Source organism: Dipodomys ordii, unplaced genomic scaffold (assembly GCF_000151885.1).
Source record: "Dipodomys ordii isolate 6190 unplaced genomic scaffold, Dord_2.0 Scaffold15, whole genome shotgun sequence".
Classification (NCBI taxonomy): domain Eukaryota; kingdom Metazoa; phylum Chordata; class Mammalia; order Rodentia; family Heteromyidae; genus Dipodomys; species Dipodomys ordii.
The window spans coordinates 5239661-5255037 of NW_012267231.1; the positions used below are offsets into that span (position 1 = coordinate 5239661).

The following is a 15377-nucleotide window of genomic DNA, read 5'->3' on the forward strand; positions in this document are numbered from 1 at the left end:
TAAGGAAAGTTCCCCATTGCAAATTTCAACCCCAGAATTAAACTTTGGAAAAAGAGGAAAACATTTCAGCCACTAGGATCTCAGAGGTAATAGCTGCTGCTCTACTTGTGCACAGATTGTCCTGTAGGTGGCGAAAGAGACTCATAAATGATCAGAATCCCAAGGTGCATTTCTGGTGGATTATTTCTTGGGGATGTTAATTTCAGCAATTTGTTGTTGTTTTTTTTTTTTTAATTGATACGATCATCTACAAGTGGAAATTATTACATCTGTTTAATTTAGGAAAAATTCTCTGTAGAATATTTTTTCTTCTTCTGCGTCTTTATGATACTATTCTCTGATGGTCTTTCACATCCATCTTTGATAGAAGGGAGAAGATGAAAAGTCTGATCAAGTTGGTACCTGTTTCATCTTCATCAAATCTTGTTAAGCCTTTTTTTTTTTTTGCAGGAGGGGAGTTGGTTTTACTCGGAGCTAAAGTTTGAGATGTATGCCATGGAGGAGTTTCAGCTTCTATGAAATGCTTTGGTTACTTAAACATTTTGTGTGTGTGTGTGTGTGTGTGTGTGAGAGAGAGAGAGAGAGAGAGAGAGAGAGAGAGAGAGATACCAAATTCAATCTAGTTGCTTTCAGAGAACATATCTTTCTTTCCTTTTGTGGCTTAGGGTTAGTTTTAATGTGTTCTGAATCACAAATTCCTTCATGGGCATTACCCAACTAGAAAAGCACAACATAAATGAATAGTTTTAAAACATTAGACAATGCATTTTGGACAAAATCACAGTTTGATTTTTTTAAATTATTGCATTTTGGACATTATGGATCATCAAAGAAAAGTTACAAACTTAAGTAGTTTGGGAGTTCTTTGTGGCCAAAGTTCGAAAGTCCTTAAATTGCTTTTTGGCATATAGATGCATATATATTCATTTGCCTTTTTTTTCCAAGTTTAAATTTGAAAAATGCCAACTCTGGAGTGATCTGCTTAAGCATAAAGTTAATTTCAGTTTTCCTATTTTCTTGAAGTCTCATTTAAAAAACCTTGCAGTGCACATTTTCTGAGGGGAACTGCCATGATTTCGAGGAAATGTAATTATTTTGGTTTAAATGCTTTAGGCTGTAGATGTGGAGCGTTATCAGCAGACAACTGTGATGGTGTTAAAAAAACAAATTGTGTGCGTTTCAGCATTGTTTCCCTCCTAAACATCTCACTTAGTATTATGGTGAAGTTCAAAACCAGTGAGATCTTATACCCTCAACTGCTGAATTCTTATCTTTTTGTCATAGAAGAAGGGGAGAAAAAGATAAAGACAGAGACTGAAGAGAAGGAAGAGAAGTGAGACACAGAGAGAGACAGAATGAGAAGAAGGAGGGAGAGGGAGAGAGGGAGAAAAAGAGGGGGAGGAGGGAGGAGAGGGAAGGAGAAAAGATAGTAAATAGGAGAGGAGAGGAGGAAAGGGGAGAAATAAAATAAACCTCTGGCCTGCTTATATTCTGTTCCACCTGCTCTTCTAATTATCTATGAGGGAGAAGTCAGACGCTCTGAAAACCTATTTTGTAGATTTCCTATAAAGAATATTCAGTTCTCTGCTCTGTTAGCAGCTGACCAGAATCTAATCTATTAAAAAAAATATGGTAGTAAGCAGTTCTTGAAAATGTTTATAATAAATGGTAAAAGCCAAGCTTCCGCGGTGAGATTAGCGCCTGGAAACGTTGTGTCCATCAGGAAATAGGTTATTACCTGACCAGTTGTCCTGCAGAGAGACCCACGGAGCAGATGAAGATTTAACAAGCTTGCAGGGTGAGAATTTTATTTGCCTTCCCCTTTTGCTTTTTCTTTGGCAAATAACTTGGGCGTTGCTTATCACACAAGAAAGTTCTCTCGGTGGAGATAGGATGAAGTTTATCTTGGGAGAGAAGAAAAAAAAAAGAAGCCTGGTGTGTTTTTTTGGGGGGGTTGGGGGTTGACCTTCATGACTGCCTTAGGATCACCAAATGACTTAGGAATATTAATGAGACGAATGCACTTGAACAGAAGACACTTGGTTGCTTGGTGGGGGTGGGGGAGGGAAGGGCGAGGAGAAAAAATTCCCATCATCATCATCATCATCATCATCATCATCAATCACCAGCACAAAAACACCCCCGTGCTGAGGATGACGGTGGCATTCGAGCTTTGCAGTGAGCTCAGTCCAGCTGTGCTGGTGGACAGGCAGCAGTGCTCCTACGTGAATGATACCCCCGGTAAGACACACAATGTGACGAACAGATCAAGTCCACGGCTAAAGAGCCTTGGGGAAGCATTATATGTCTGGGGTCTGACGATCTATTGTCCGGGAGTTCAGCCCTGTGTTAATGCACTCTGCGAAGATTACACTCCTCCTCTAATTGCTTATGCACTTCCTTCATGGATTTCACCGGTCAGCAAAGGTGCTGCTTCCGGCCAGGTTTTGTCTTCTGCCTGCATTTGCAGGTTAACTGGCTTTCCGGGGAGACCACTAGATCAGGGTCCCTTGCTTGACTGGGACGGTTGGTGGGCAGAGAGCAAGGAGAGGAGAGATGTGATTTTTCCAGCTCTCTAAATGTTCTGCATGCCAACGGAGGGAACTCCTGGCACCTCTGTGCTCAGAAGGAAGGCTGGAGTCAGGGTGGCCTCCCCCCCTCCCCCCCCACCGTGTTGCTCTGGCTTGTGATTGGATGGCTGTCATGGTCTTTTGCTCAGGTGTCATTTGGAGTTTGGATTATTTCAGCTAAACATGTGGAGAATGGTGAACTTTAGCATAAACTCCGTGCTGCCCTGCAAACCAACACACATCACCATACACAATGCATTCACACCAACACACATCACCATACACAATGCATTCACACCACCATTTACACACACACACAAACCACGTACATATTACTCATATGTGTGCCCATACAAACTCACTCCACACACATACTGCACACACCCCACTGTGTACTTCCACTATATCACCCCCCCCACCCCCGTCCACCACACACACTGTTCTTAAAGGATTAGCTTGGCTTGGACATAGGCTTGACAGACCCACGCATTAGTCCCAGGCCTTCCTTGCTCATTTCTCACACAACACACACGCACATTTTGTGGAAATGCTCTGTTCTCCACACGTGGGCACGTTTCCCACTCTTTTGCTGAATCTGGGTGCTGTAGGCAGCAAAATGATCAGATGCTCTAATTCTCTGTTGCTCTGATTCTATCTCAGTAGTTTCTAGATGACGCTGAAAAAGCAAAATGGCCAGTTCTTTTACAATAGCAGTTTGGAGAAAAAAAATTTTTTTTGGGGGGTAGGGGTGTTTGGAAGAGAAGATGAGGTTGTTACACCCATAGCCTGTGTGGCCCAGGAGTTGTGTGTGTGTGTGGGGGGGGGCACAGGTCGCGTCCTAACCACACCAGCTATGGTTGCGTTATAGAGGAGAGAATCCAAGAATGCCTCTTAGACACACACCACCTACAAACACAAATCGTCGATGTGGCCTGGATTTTGCAATATCCTATTTATGTAGCTTTCCAAAGAGGCCCTGGAGAATTCCTTATAATTCAAGATGGTAGTCTGAGTGAACAGAAACAGAAGGATTTTTATTTTATTTTATTTTTAAAGAACTCCTTGCTTGTCCCACTGGATTGCCACACTTTTGGGCTGACGGCGATGTATTTTACTCCTCCTGAATAAAGCTGTCAGTGGCTGTGTTATATGTGTCTCTTGAAGACTCCGAACAGATGATGGAAACAATTGCTAGAGGGAGAAAAACACATTCGAATATATATATATATATATATATATATATATATCTCCCACACATATCTCCTCCTGTGTCTTTCTCTAGAATCTTCCGGCCCTGAGTCTGTATGGACCAAGTCCCTTGCACTTCTCTTATTGTGTGTTAGTTCACACTGTGGGTAGATTACACTGAATGTTTCATCTGTATATAAAAATTAAAAATTCAAACAAAAATCTGGGCCCCATGAAGAACAGGCCCACTGGGCATATGGTTCATTATGCATATTCGTTTAATTACTACAACACCCGCCATGGCTTTTTTGCCCTCGCTCGCTTTTTCCACTTGCAAAGCCGGATTCCTCCAGTTGTACAGACCTTGGAGCCCTGAATCCGGCTCTGCGGGAGGAAAAGAAAAGAGGGAAAAAAGGGCCTTGGAGGAGAGGATGCAGTTGTCCAACAGGAGGCCGAATGCTCAGTTTTGAAGGGATGATAGCACCCTGGTTTTGCTCCTTTCCCTTTCCAGGACTGCTTGTTCTGAGTAGCTCATGCGCCTGAGGAACAGGAAAGTCGTGGAAGACTGAGAGTCACGTGATGCTTTCAAGCGCCCCTCCTCTGGGCCGCTCGTGTCTCTTGATGAAGCTGTCTGAAGTTTTATTGGGTGGGAAGAATGCTGCAAGTGTGACTTTAATTGATTTCTTAGGTGGCACAGGTGATGATGCTTTAGACATTCCTTTGCCCTTGATGCCAGTCCTAATTTGAGGCTGTGCATATATAATAGCTTTATTAAAATCAACCATCTCTTGGCTTTGCTGTTATCTGAACATCTGTTAAAGGACCTCCTGAAATATTTTCATTTTGTGCATGGAAGCTTCAGCAACCCAGGACGACTTCCTGCTCTCCCCATTGGAGTTGGTATTTCTTTTTTAAAATCCTTTACTTGGGCAAATTTCAAAAGATCTTTTCAAGATTGTTGCTTGGGTTGGTTTTAATTTTTTTTTAAACCTCATTCATTGACTGGATACAATTTGTGGTTGTTGGGTTGTTGATGTGAACTTTCATTCGGTTGTGCGAAAGCTCGTAGGAGTGTATTTGAATGTGTGTGCCCATGTGCTTCAAGACTGGATTTTGGATTTCTCTTTGATTAGCAGTGATGTTTCAGCTTTGAAGGGAAACTATGTTTTCCTGATCAGAATAATTCAAGCATTCTAAAAGCACCTGGAAGAGAAAAGGACGATCCAGGTCTTGACATCATTTCTGTCCTCAGTGCCAAGGATGTCAGGGGTGGGGGTGGGGTTCTGCTACACGCACCATTTTGGTTTTTCACTTAAGTCAATGATCATTGGGGGAACCACTTAAGAGATTCTTGGTAGGATTCCTAATGGGATGGAACTATGCTTGTAAAATAGTATCACTCAAGAATCGCTAGTGCAGGGAGCGGTCCCCTTGTACAGCTCCATCCTCTGTTGGGAGTGGGTTGAATTTATCCAGAACTATTGCACACTTCCCGTGACCTTACTACCATCCTGCCTCTTTTGTGGTAGAGATGAAGCTTGAAGTGGAGTGACTTAATACAATAACTTGCTTCATTCTACCATGTGCTCTTGCTAACAGACGGGATTTCCACCACAGAGAGTCACTTTTTTTTCTTCTTGACCTCCTCTGATATGGATCCTGGGTACAATAAACGAAGGTGTGGGGCACAGACTGCCTCTCTTTAATCAGCACAGAGAAGATGCTGATGGCTGGGAAAGACATCTTTACCAAAGCCAGACTCTCAACCGCCCAATTTCCACCTTCTGTGAAAATGCGTAATGAGAAATTTATTATCTGATTCTGGATCTGAAACGATGATTATTACAGAGGAAGAAGGTGATAGTCACGGCATATTAGATGTGTTTATTTCCTTTCTCTTCTTCTCTTTCATGTAGTGCTTTGCTACTTTGGAAACTAGTTACTCTGCCTTTATGAGTGGTGTGAGAGTTTTTTATTAGGCCATAGGTGATTGTTGGGCTTTTTACCATTTCCATAAAATCATCAAGAAATGTAACGTGTAGAGTGGCCAGAAGCGCAATGACAGCATTAAAGTGATGGGATTTTAATAAATGCCTCACATTTAAAGGAGAAGAAAATAGGAAGAGAAGACTATTTAATAAGACACACAGGTATAAAATAGGTTAGAAGCCTTTCTTTCTATTTAAAAAAACCCATTAGTACATTAAAAAGGGGAAATAAAAAGTTAATAAGAAAATCTCTAGGAGAAGCCACTTGAAGACATCCAACTTCTATTTGATATTAAGATCACATTTATATCCACTGATATATATTTTATGATAAATACCTTAATATGCATGGAATTATATATGACATGCATTATATCTATATGAGATATGCTGTATGATATATAATGCATATATACTAAGATTCTTGTATATATATGATTCTACATATGATTGATGACCTTAGTATATTTAGGATCATATATTTATTATGATCATGTAATATGCATGCATATAGCTTGAAATTTATATGCATTATTTAGTTGCAGAAGATCATAAACATCCAATCTACATGTCTGTTTAAAAACCTACAAGGCACAAACTACTGTTTGGGCTCATTTCTACTCCAAACTAGAACTAATTGATGAAAGTTTGAATAAATACCATGAATCAACCAGCTTATTATGTGTTGTATAATTGTATTCAAGGCCAATCCATATAGACCCTAGACATAGTACATTTTGAAGTGTGTGGAATTTACACTCAACAGATGTTTGAAGATTATTGATGAGTTATTGAGTCAGTAAACTTTCTGTATATCATGCAATCAAAGTGGAAAGTAGAGACACTAGTGGGAATGTGGAGGTTGAAGTAAAGCAGCACAGCTTTCAAAATGGTTGAAACACGACCATTTCTCTCCACCATGCCCTCTCTGTGGCTCTGTACAGTTTTCTTGAGCCTAGTTCATTACAATAGTTTTATAAATGAAATATGGAACTTCTTTATAGTATTCTCCAGCCTTTCTCATTCTGTCTGGAGTACTGAGAATCAAACCTAGCACACTGCATGGACTAGGCAGTGCTACATCCTCACTAGAGTAACAGATTGTCAATACAAGGGTTAAAATAGTGAGAAATGAGCTGGTATTGGTGGCTCATGCCTGTAATCCTAACTCATCAGGAGGCTGAGCTCTGAGAATCACAGTTTCAAGGCAGCCCAGGTAGAAAAGCGTGCGAAACTTTTATCTCCAATTAACTACTTCCACCCCCCCCCGCCGTCCCCCCGCCATAAAAAACCCAGAGGTAGAGCTGTGGTTCAAGTGGTAGAGTGCTAGCCTTGAGCAAAAAAGCTCAGGGACAGTGCCCAGGCCCTGAACTGAAGCCCTAGGCCTGGCGCACCCGCGCACACACACACGAAATGAAAAGAGAGAGAAACGTTTCCTCCTTTCTAGTCAGGAAATAGCTTAAAAGAGTCAAATTTCTGGTTCTTACCCAGTTTTAAAAATCTATTCCTTAATTATCTTTAGTTGTACAAAAGCTTTTTTTTTTTTTGCCGGTGGTGGGGCCTGAACTCTGGGCCTGGGTGCTGTCCCTCAGCACTTGAGCCACAGCGTCACTTCTGGCTTTTTTCTTTTTGCTTATGTGGTGCTGAGGAATCGAACCCAGGGCCTCATGCATGTGAGGCAAGCGCTCTATCACTGAGCTACCTTCCCAGCCTAGGAAATAGATTTCTGTCCGTCCGTCCGTCTGTCTTTCTGGTCCCCTAATACTTTTCATCATGGAAGAGAGAAGGACAAACACATGATCTATTTATTAGGTGTTTAATTTCTGAGCACTGGCTATAATAACTTATTGGTGAATCTTTGGCAGTAGGAGGTTTGAATTCAGTCTCTCACTGTTGCTTGGCTGGTGCTCTACCATATCACCTTATCTCTAGCCTAGCTTTTTGCTGTTTCATTTGGATTTAGGAGTCTAACAAACTGTTCTTCCCAGCCTGGCCTCGACCTGTGATCTCCTTTGGATCACAGCCTCTGCAGAGCTTTGATCACTGGTGTGAGCCACAGGCACCCAACAAATGATTGCTTTGTATGTGTAAGCTATAATCTATTTGAGGATAGATTGCAAGAAATGATTTTTTTTGGGGGGGTCAGCTGTGGGGCTTGAACTCTGTGCCTATGCACTGTCCCTGAGCATTTCTGTTTAAGGCAAATGCTCTACCACTTGAGCCACAGTGCCACCTCTGGTTTTCCGGTGGTTCATTGGAGATAAGAGTCTTACAGACTTTCCTTCTATGGGCTGGCTTTGAACTGCGATCCTCAGATCTCAGCCTCCTGAGTAGCTAGGATGACAGGCATGAGCCACCAGTGCCCAGAAAGAAATGTTTTTTTAAAAAATTATATTTATTTACATAACAACCCAAATATAAGACAGCAAGAAATCTTAACAATAGTGACATATTGAAAACTTTTAAAAGTTTTCAGTAGTAAAACAACATTGCTTTTGGACAGGAAGAGTCACTGTATTTAAATGCGATAATTGTCCTTGTTAGCGGGCATATATTAGTGGATATATTAGGCAGTGACATTTACCTACTGTGGACAGCCAATATCTACGCATCTCCTTATTTCATCTTTTAGACTGATTCTGAGCTCATGAGGAAGTTGAAATTGCTGTTTTATTTTATTGCAAAGGTGGTGTACAGAGGGGTTACAGTTACATATATAAGGTAATGAGTACATGCCTTGTTGAACTGTGCTACCCCCTCCCTCGTTTTCTCCCATTTTTCTCCCTGCTCGGGGTGCTCAGATTTGGAAGTAATTTGCCTAAGATTTCAGTCCTGCCACACGCTCGGCTCATCAAGGGTTCTCATTTATCCTAATTAGTGTGTTTCTTGGAGGTAGAGCTTGTCTGGTTTGCACACAATGTGCGCACTGACTCTGACGTAGCATGGTGCTCTGAGAGCTGGGCTTGCGCTGGTCTTTGTATGCAGGAGACTTGTGTTTCCCAGGCTGGTGGAGATCGGGGTGGCTAAGTTCCTTCTGTCTCCTCTTCACCTCCAGTGATGCAAACCTAAGGGATGGGGTGGGGGGACAAGTTCTAAGTATCTCCCTGAAAGTCTGGAAATTGGAATTTTGATGTTAAATACTGCTCATTTTAAACTTGGACAGCTGAGCTAAAAAAACGTCATCACCCTCTGTAGTTGAAGGCTTGGTCTGTGTGGCCTGGTGCTTTGTAACCTTGGAATTTTCCCTGCTGCTTTCTCTGATTTGTGCCACACAGAAGTCCAGAAGAAAATGAGTAGGGTTGACAAGGAAATAGATTTTTATTTTTTGGGTCCGGTTGTGGGGTTGGGCCTGGGCGCTGTCCCTCAGCTCTTCAGCTCAAGGCTAGCGCTCTACCACTTGAGCCACAGCACCACTTCTGGCTTTTTTTTTCTTTTTGCTTATGTGGTGCTGGGGAATCGAACCCAGGACCTCATGCATGCAAGGCGAGTGCTCTACCGCTGAGCCACCTTCCCAGCCCAGGAAATAGATTTCTGTCTGTCTGTCCGTCAGACTGTCCATCTGTCCATCCGTCCATCTATTGGTCTGTCTGTCTAGTCTATCAATCTTTGTGCCACTCCTGGGGCTTGAACTCAGGGCCTGCGTGCTGTCCCTTAGCTTTTTTCAGTCAAGACTAGTGCTTTACCACTTGAGCCAGTGTTCCACTTCCGGCTTTTTGGTGGTTAGTTGGAGATAAGGGTCTAAGACTGCAAATCACGGTTCTCAGATCTCAGCCTTCTGAGTAGCTAGGATTCCAGGTTCGAGCCACCGGCATCTGGCTCTCTTGCTGTTTTATTATCCAACATGTCTGACGTTATTTGTCTTCCAATCAGGTGTTTTTGGTCACGGTCTGGAATTTTGAACTCTATATGATCCCCCTGGCATTACTCCTGCTTTTTGTCTACAATTTCATCGGACCTATGAAAGGAAAGGTCAACAGTACACAGGATAGCCAGGTAAGCAGAGATTCACACGGTACTGCTGTTTATCTTGCATCAACCACCACCACCACCACCACCACCATCACCACCACCATCACCACCACCACCACCACCACCATCACCACATGTTGCTCAAATGTTGTTTGAACCATGAGGAACATCCCCAAATATATTCCTGACACCTGCTCATTAACACTGGAGCCTGGGCTATTCTTCTCTCCTTAGGCCTTTCAACACAGGAGCCCGAGGAAACTCATAAAGGCACAGGAAAGCCTGTGACTTAATTTGATTATTTGCAGCCAAATGTGTTTTCTACTGTCTAATGGAAGGTGTGGTCTCAAAGAGAAAAGTCACTGTGACCACAAACTCGGCACAAACGGAAGAGTGCAGCTTCTGGCCCTCACAGAGCAAGAAAAACTGTTCTTAGATGGTAGAGGTTAGCGATGCTTTCCTTCGGCTGCACACCTGCAGAGGGTGCTCGCCTCATAGCTTTGTTGAGAGTTCACAGTTTTTATGTAGATTGTACTTCTTGTTTACGGTCTTGCCACCGTGTCCCTGAACTTTAAACGTGTGATTACACGAGAGGGTTATAGCGGACCTTAAATAGGCCAATGCTTAAGCCCCGTAGAAAGAAGTTAAGTGGGTGCATGAGCTTCATTTGCCTCGTGTAACTGGCAGTCAATCTGTACTAATGAATTGTGGGTGTGGGGGGGTGTCTCTTTTCAGGACAGCACAGACCTAGAGGAGGAGGAAGATGATGATGATAAGGTACGTGAACTCGTCCTGAGAGAGCTGGAAAAGGGCATTCATGCTGGCAGCAGAGCTATACAGAGTGCACAGCATAGTAAGACTGTTTGAAATCCATAAGTTCTGGATATGTAGGATGGAATAGCTCGAGATAGGCTTGGAGACCTGGAGGGTGAATGCAATCAAGGCACGTGGGGGTGGACATAGAGGGGTCAGGCTGACACCTCCCTGCGCCGTTGTTCAACTAGTTGATGCAAATAAAATGGTGGGGGAAAGAACCTCACCAAAACGAAATAAAACAGCATAGAATAATTGTACCATAAGTTTGCCTCCTTATCCAACTGTGATAGCAGTAGCATTTGTCTTACGGATCTTACCAGTTTTATCTCTTTCAATTGATAGATCCTAATTGTGTATCTTTCTGGAAGACAGAATGGACTGTGTAAAAGTCTGCGCGCTTTTCTAGGACTGTCAAGAGTGGGGTGGTGAGAAGGGGTAGAGCAAGAAATGTGTCCTGAAAAGCATACCAAGAAGCCTGTGGCTGGATGTAAGCCCAGATCAGGCCTCCCCTTTGTAGATAAAAGGCAGCCCAGGGGAAGTCGGGAGAAAGGCAGGGAGATCGCCGCTCCGTGGGGCTGTGCGTGCACTACGGTGCGGTCAACCCACTTCCGAGCCTGTCACTCGTCCAGCTGTTGCTGGCAGCGTTTGCAGCTCCATGTCTTGTGTACATCTGTCCCTTTTCTCCTCCTGGGACAGCCTCTCAAATCTGCTGCTTTTGTTGTCATTACACTTGCAGACAAACCTTCTGGAAGAAAATGGGGGGGGGAATAGCAGAATGCCAAGTGAGATATTTCTAAGCTTCCTGGGTTTGCAGTCCCTTAAGAAACCAAAAACCAAAAAACAAAACCTGTGGATCTATGGGGCTGGCGTGCGTCGCAGGGAGGAGGCTGGGGGAGGGGGAGAGAAGGGACTGAAAGGCGAACCGTAAGAGCTAGCATGCCAGCAAATCCTCATGCAATAAAATTTCCATCCATGTCATCGAGGGCCTTAAAAATTAATTAAGCACACCAGATGGTTTTTTTTGCCCATTTGAAGAAAATGGGTGGATTACAATGTAAATCCTATTTGCTGTGCTCCAGATGACCATCACTGGCCAAAGGATGAAACCAAGTTACATAGTTACAAAGAAATCCACATTTTCCAGGATAGAGGTCCCATCCAATGCAACCTGCTCTCTGAGGAACTAGTAGGAATGGTTTCTGGATGATAAAGTCTTTGAATCTCAATGGTCATGGCTACGCCAAGTGCATACCCAGAGGTATTCACAGAGAAAATGCTGAGTGCCAGTGAACTTGTTGTTCGCTCATTGGGAGGGTGCCCATCACAAGTCTGGATCTTCTTGTCCTTTGGACTGACTTGTTATTCAGCCCCCTCCAAGGATGTGACAGATTCTGAATGCCTCATAAACCTCAGGAAACACTCACTGATTTATTCTAAAGAGTGAAACTCTGGGCCCAGCCAGATGGCCTTGGTGGTCAGGGGAAGGTAGGAGGTGCGAGCGTGAGGCTTCTGCCCTTCCTCCAGGCCCAGTACCAACCTGAACACAGCCTTGTACTGTTTGGCTTGTTTGTGGCTGTGTAGGAAGGCAAGGATGGTTCAATCACCACCCTCCTGATGTCTCAGCCTCCAGCCATCTCCTTTTTCCAGAAGTCTAGGGCTTGTCTGCCAGTCATGTGTGTCTCTGGTTGCATGGCCGGTCTCCCTCCCAACCAGTCCCCCCCCCCATCATTAATGGCTCTTCTAAAATCCAGTTCATGGGATTTTATTCCTAATGGGACTCTTAACAGGAAGAAGAGGAGGATTATGGCAGTCTTTGGTGTGCTTGACACTGGACTAAATCAAGGAAACAGGATCTATTAATTAGCTTTAATGGCTCAGATGTGGCTCTCATGTTGACTCATCCTGGTTGATAAAGCTTTTACTAGATTTGGTGCCTCAGATAGACTAATGCCAGGCACAAAAACATTGTTTGGGGAATCGAGTGATACTTCCAGCTCAGCAACACATGTCACAGTCCATTCTTCAGTGCTTTTGAGTGAGGAGGAGGGGCTGGCACATGGGATCCGGTAGCAATAGCAAAATCCAGTTGTCCCAGAATTTACTGAGACTATAAAGTGTTGGGCATTTGTTTCCTACCCATTCCTTTTCACTGGTACAACGTCATTCTAAAAAACGTTTTTTTGAGAGCCTGCTCTGTATGGCATGCGTGAAAAAACATGAATGTGAAGGTGCCGAGCCAGGAGACCCTCTTGAGTTTCCTCTCTAAATTTGTGAAGGAAATGTGTTCTGAGAGCTGTAATGCAACAAGGTCTGCTAATCTTCCAGAGGAAGGTATTTCAAAAAGAACAGGCACTGGTGGCTCACACCTGTCATCCTGGCTATTTAGAAGGAGGCTGGGATCTGAGGATCTTGGTTTGAAGCCAGTTCAGACAGTAAAGTCTGTGAGATTATTATCTCCAATTAACCACCAAAAATTTAGACATGGGGTTGTGGGTCAAATAGTAGAGTGTCAGCCTTGGGCAAGCATGCTAAAGGACAGGACTCAGACCCTGCATTCATGTCCCAGAACTGGCACAAAACGAAGTAAATAAAAGCAAGAGAATTTGAGGAGATGAATTAGTAGCTTCTGCTACTACAGTCACTAACTTGGAAGGTTAATTCAGACATTATGGTGTAATACATTTTTTTCACTTGTTTTGCCAGTACTGGGATTTGAATCAAGGGCCTCATGCTCACTTTGCTTGTGTCCTACTACTTGAACCACACCTCCCATTCAGCTTTTTTGTTGGTTACTTTGGAAGTGAAGTCCCAGAGACTTTTCTGTCTGGCCTTTCTTTGAACTATGATCCTCTTGTTCTCAGTCTCTTGACTAGCTAGGAATACAGGTGAGAATTCCTGGTGCCTGGCCATAAATTTTATTTTATTTTTTAAAAACAAACAACCCCAAAGGCCTCATTAACTTAAAGTGAGGTGCAAAAAAATCATGATTTCAACTGCAAAAGTTTCTCTTTCCCTTTCTACATTCTAGAGTGATTTTAGGCATGGAGGATAAAACCAAACAGAACAAAACATACTTCGTGCAACTCTTTTTCACTCGGGCAATTCCAAGAGCTTTCGGAGCTTTGGCCATGAGCCCAGGACACAAACCAAATATATATTTCTTATTATATCACAAAAAATCACACTAGGCAAACTTCTACTTTTTTTTTTTATACCAAAGCTCAGAAGTGAGAGATTTATCTCTTTTGGCCCAAGTTGGTTTAAATGAGCTGCTCCTGGTTGAAGGCCCCATCCCCCATTTTGAGAAAGTTGTGACCCAATATCTTTGGGCTATCTGATAAAGGAGTATTTTCAAAGGCAACAAAATCAGGCCATAGATATTTGTGTGTGTATGTGTGTGTGTGTGTGTGCGTGTGTGCATGTGCTGGTTCTTAGGCTTGAACTCAAGGGCTGGGCATTGTCCCTGAGCCTCTTTGTATTCAAGGCTATTGCTCTACCACTTGAGCCAGAGTGCCACTTTCTGAGTAGTTTATTGGAGGTAAGAGTCTCCTGGACTTTCCTGCCCAGACTGGCTTTGAACTGTGATCCTCAGATCTCAGCCTTCTGAGTAGCTAGGATTACAGGTACCCAGATGATGAGACCATTTCTAAGATGTTTTCATTCAAGTATTCTAAAATGACTTTTTAAAATAGCCATTGCATTACCATTATTATTATTATTATTACTATTATTTTACTATACTTGAGTCCTCAATGTTGCATTTCCCTGCAATATCTAGATGGAGGTAATTGAAACTCTTAAGTTTGACTCCTCTTTCTGCCCCTTCTGCTGACTGCACCTTCCTGCAACTTCCTAGGAAGTTGGCCTTGATGCTCCCTTCTCTTTTGAGAGTTGCAGAACTAGATTTAGCTCAGCCTGAAGTTCAAAGTCAAGACTGCTGGAGGGTGCATTCCCTAGAGGGAGCTACACATCATTCTGTCTCTGTGTAGTAGCTTGCTCCACTTCAAGTGCTCATCCTAGGCCTGTGCCCAGAGTGACTGGTGATTCTTCACCCCGGCGTTCTGTCTGGAGGTGTTCTCCACACTGGGGGCTTCTCATGCCTCATGTTAGACAAGACAGACCTTGCTCCTGGGATGTGTAACAGATCCGTGCCAGGAGGGACTGTTTACGAGTGATAAACACTCGGCCATTCTGGGCACAACCGGAGAAGAAGAGAAACTCCTTTCTATCCCCAAACAATTCATCTTGACGGTGACACTCCTTAATTGCTAGCTCCTCTTCTATCTAGTGCCATCCCAGAAGTCTCTGGAAGATGAAAGGCTGCCTCTCCCTGCCCCTCCCCCATCCCTTCTTGTGTCTGTTTCTGAAGCACAGAACAGAACGCAGTCTGGGGTCTGTCACACATTTACTGTCTGGAACAGAGATGGTTGTAAAATGACATCAGAGCTTCTTGTTCCTTCTCGTTGCTGAAAGCACACGATGGTAATGTGTGTTCGAAAAACCACAATTTTGTCTTTTCTTTCATGAACTTTTAGTGATGGCATAAAAGTTTTGGGTAACTAGATTTCTTTTTTTTTTTTTGCTTTTGAGAGATGAAACATTCAGACTCACCTTTGAAGAGAGGAAATCCTTCTTTCTTACACCTGATGGCCCATGTAAGAAATTGCTTGTTATAAGTATAGTTCGCTAGGGACCTCAGAACAAACAGATAATGGGTAAGTTCAGCCACCAGCAATCGGTTGACATTTCCTATTTGTATTAGATTCCATATGTGGAATCCTTCCGTGTGGGTCTTATTTGTACCGATGGATTACAATGAAAATTGCATTAATTTTCTACACAGTAA

The 15377-nt window shown here is 43.2% G+C and overlaps 1 protein-coding gene across 2 annotated transcripts in view; it reads left to right on the forward strand.

The window, feature by feature from the left end:
• Positions 1-15377, forward strand: part of Mctp2 (multiple C2 domains, transmembrane 2) — a 113682-nt gene that overhangs the window by 76315 nt on the left and 21990 nt on the right. For both annotated transcript variants that reach the window (XM_013012180.1, XM_013012181.1), the window contains 2 exons: positions 9617-9739; positions 10451-10492. In XM_013012180.1, coding sequence (XP_012867634.1) covers positions 9617-9739; positions 10451-10492 — 165 coding nt within the window. The remainder of the gene's footprint in view (positions 1-9616; positions 9740-10450; positions 10493-15377) is intronic.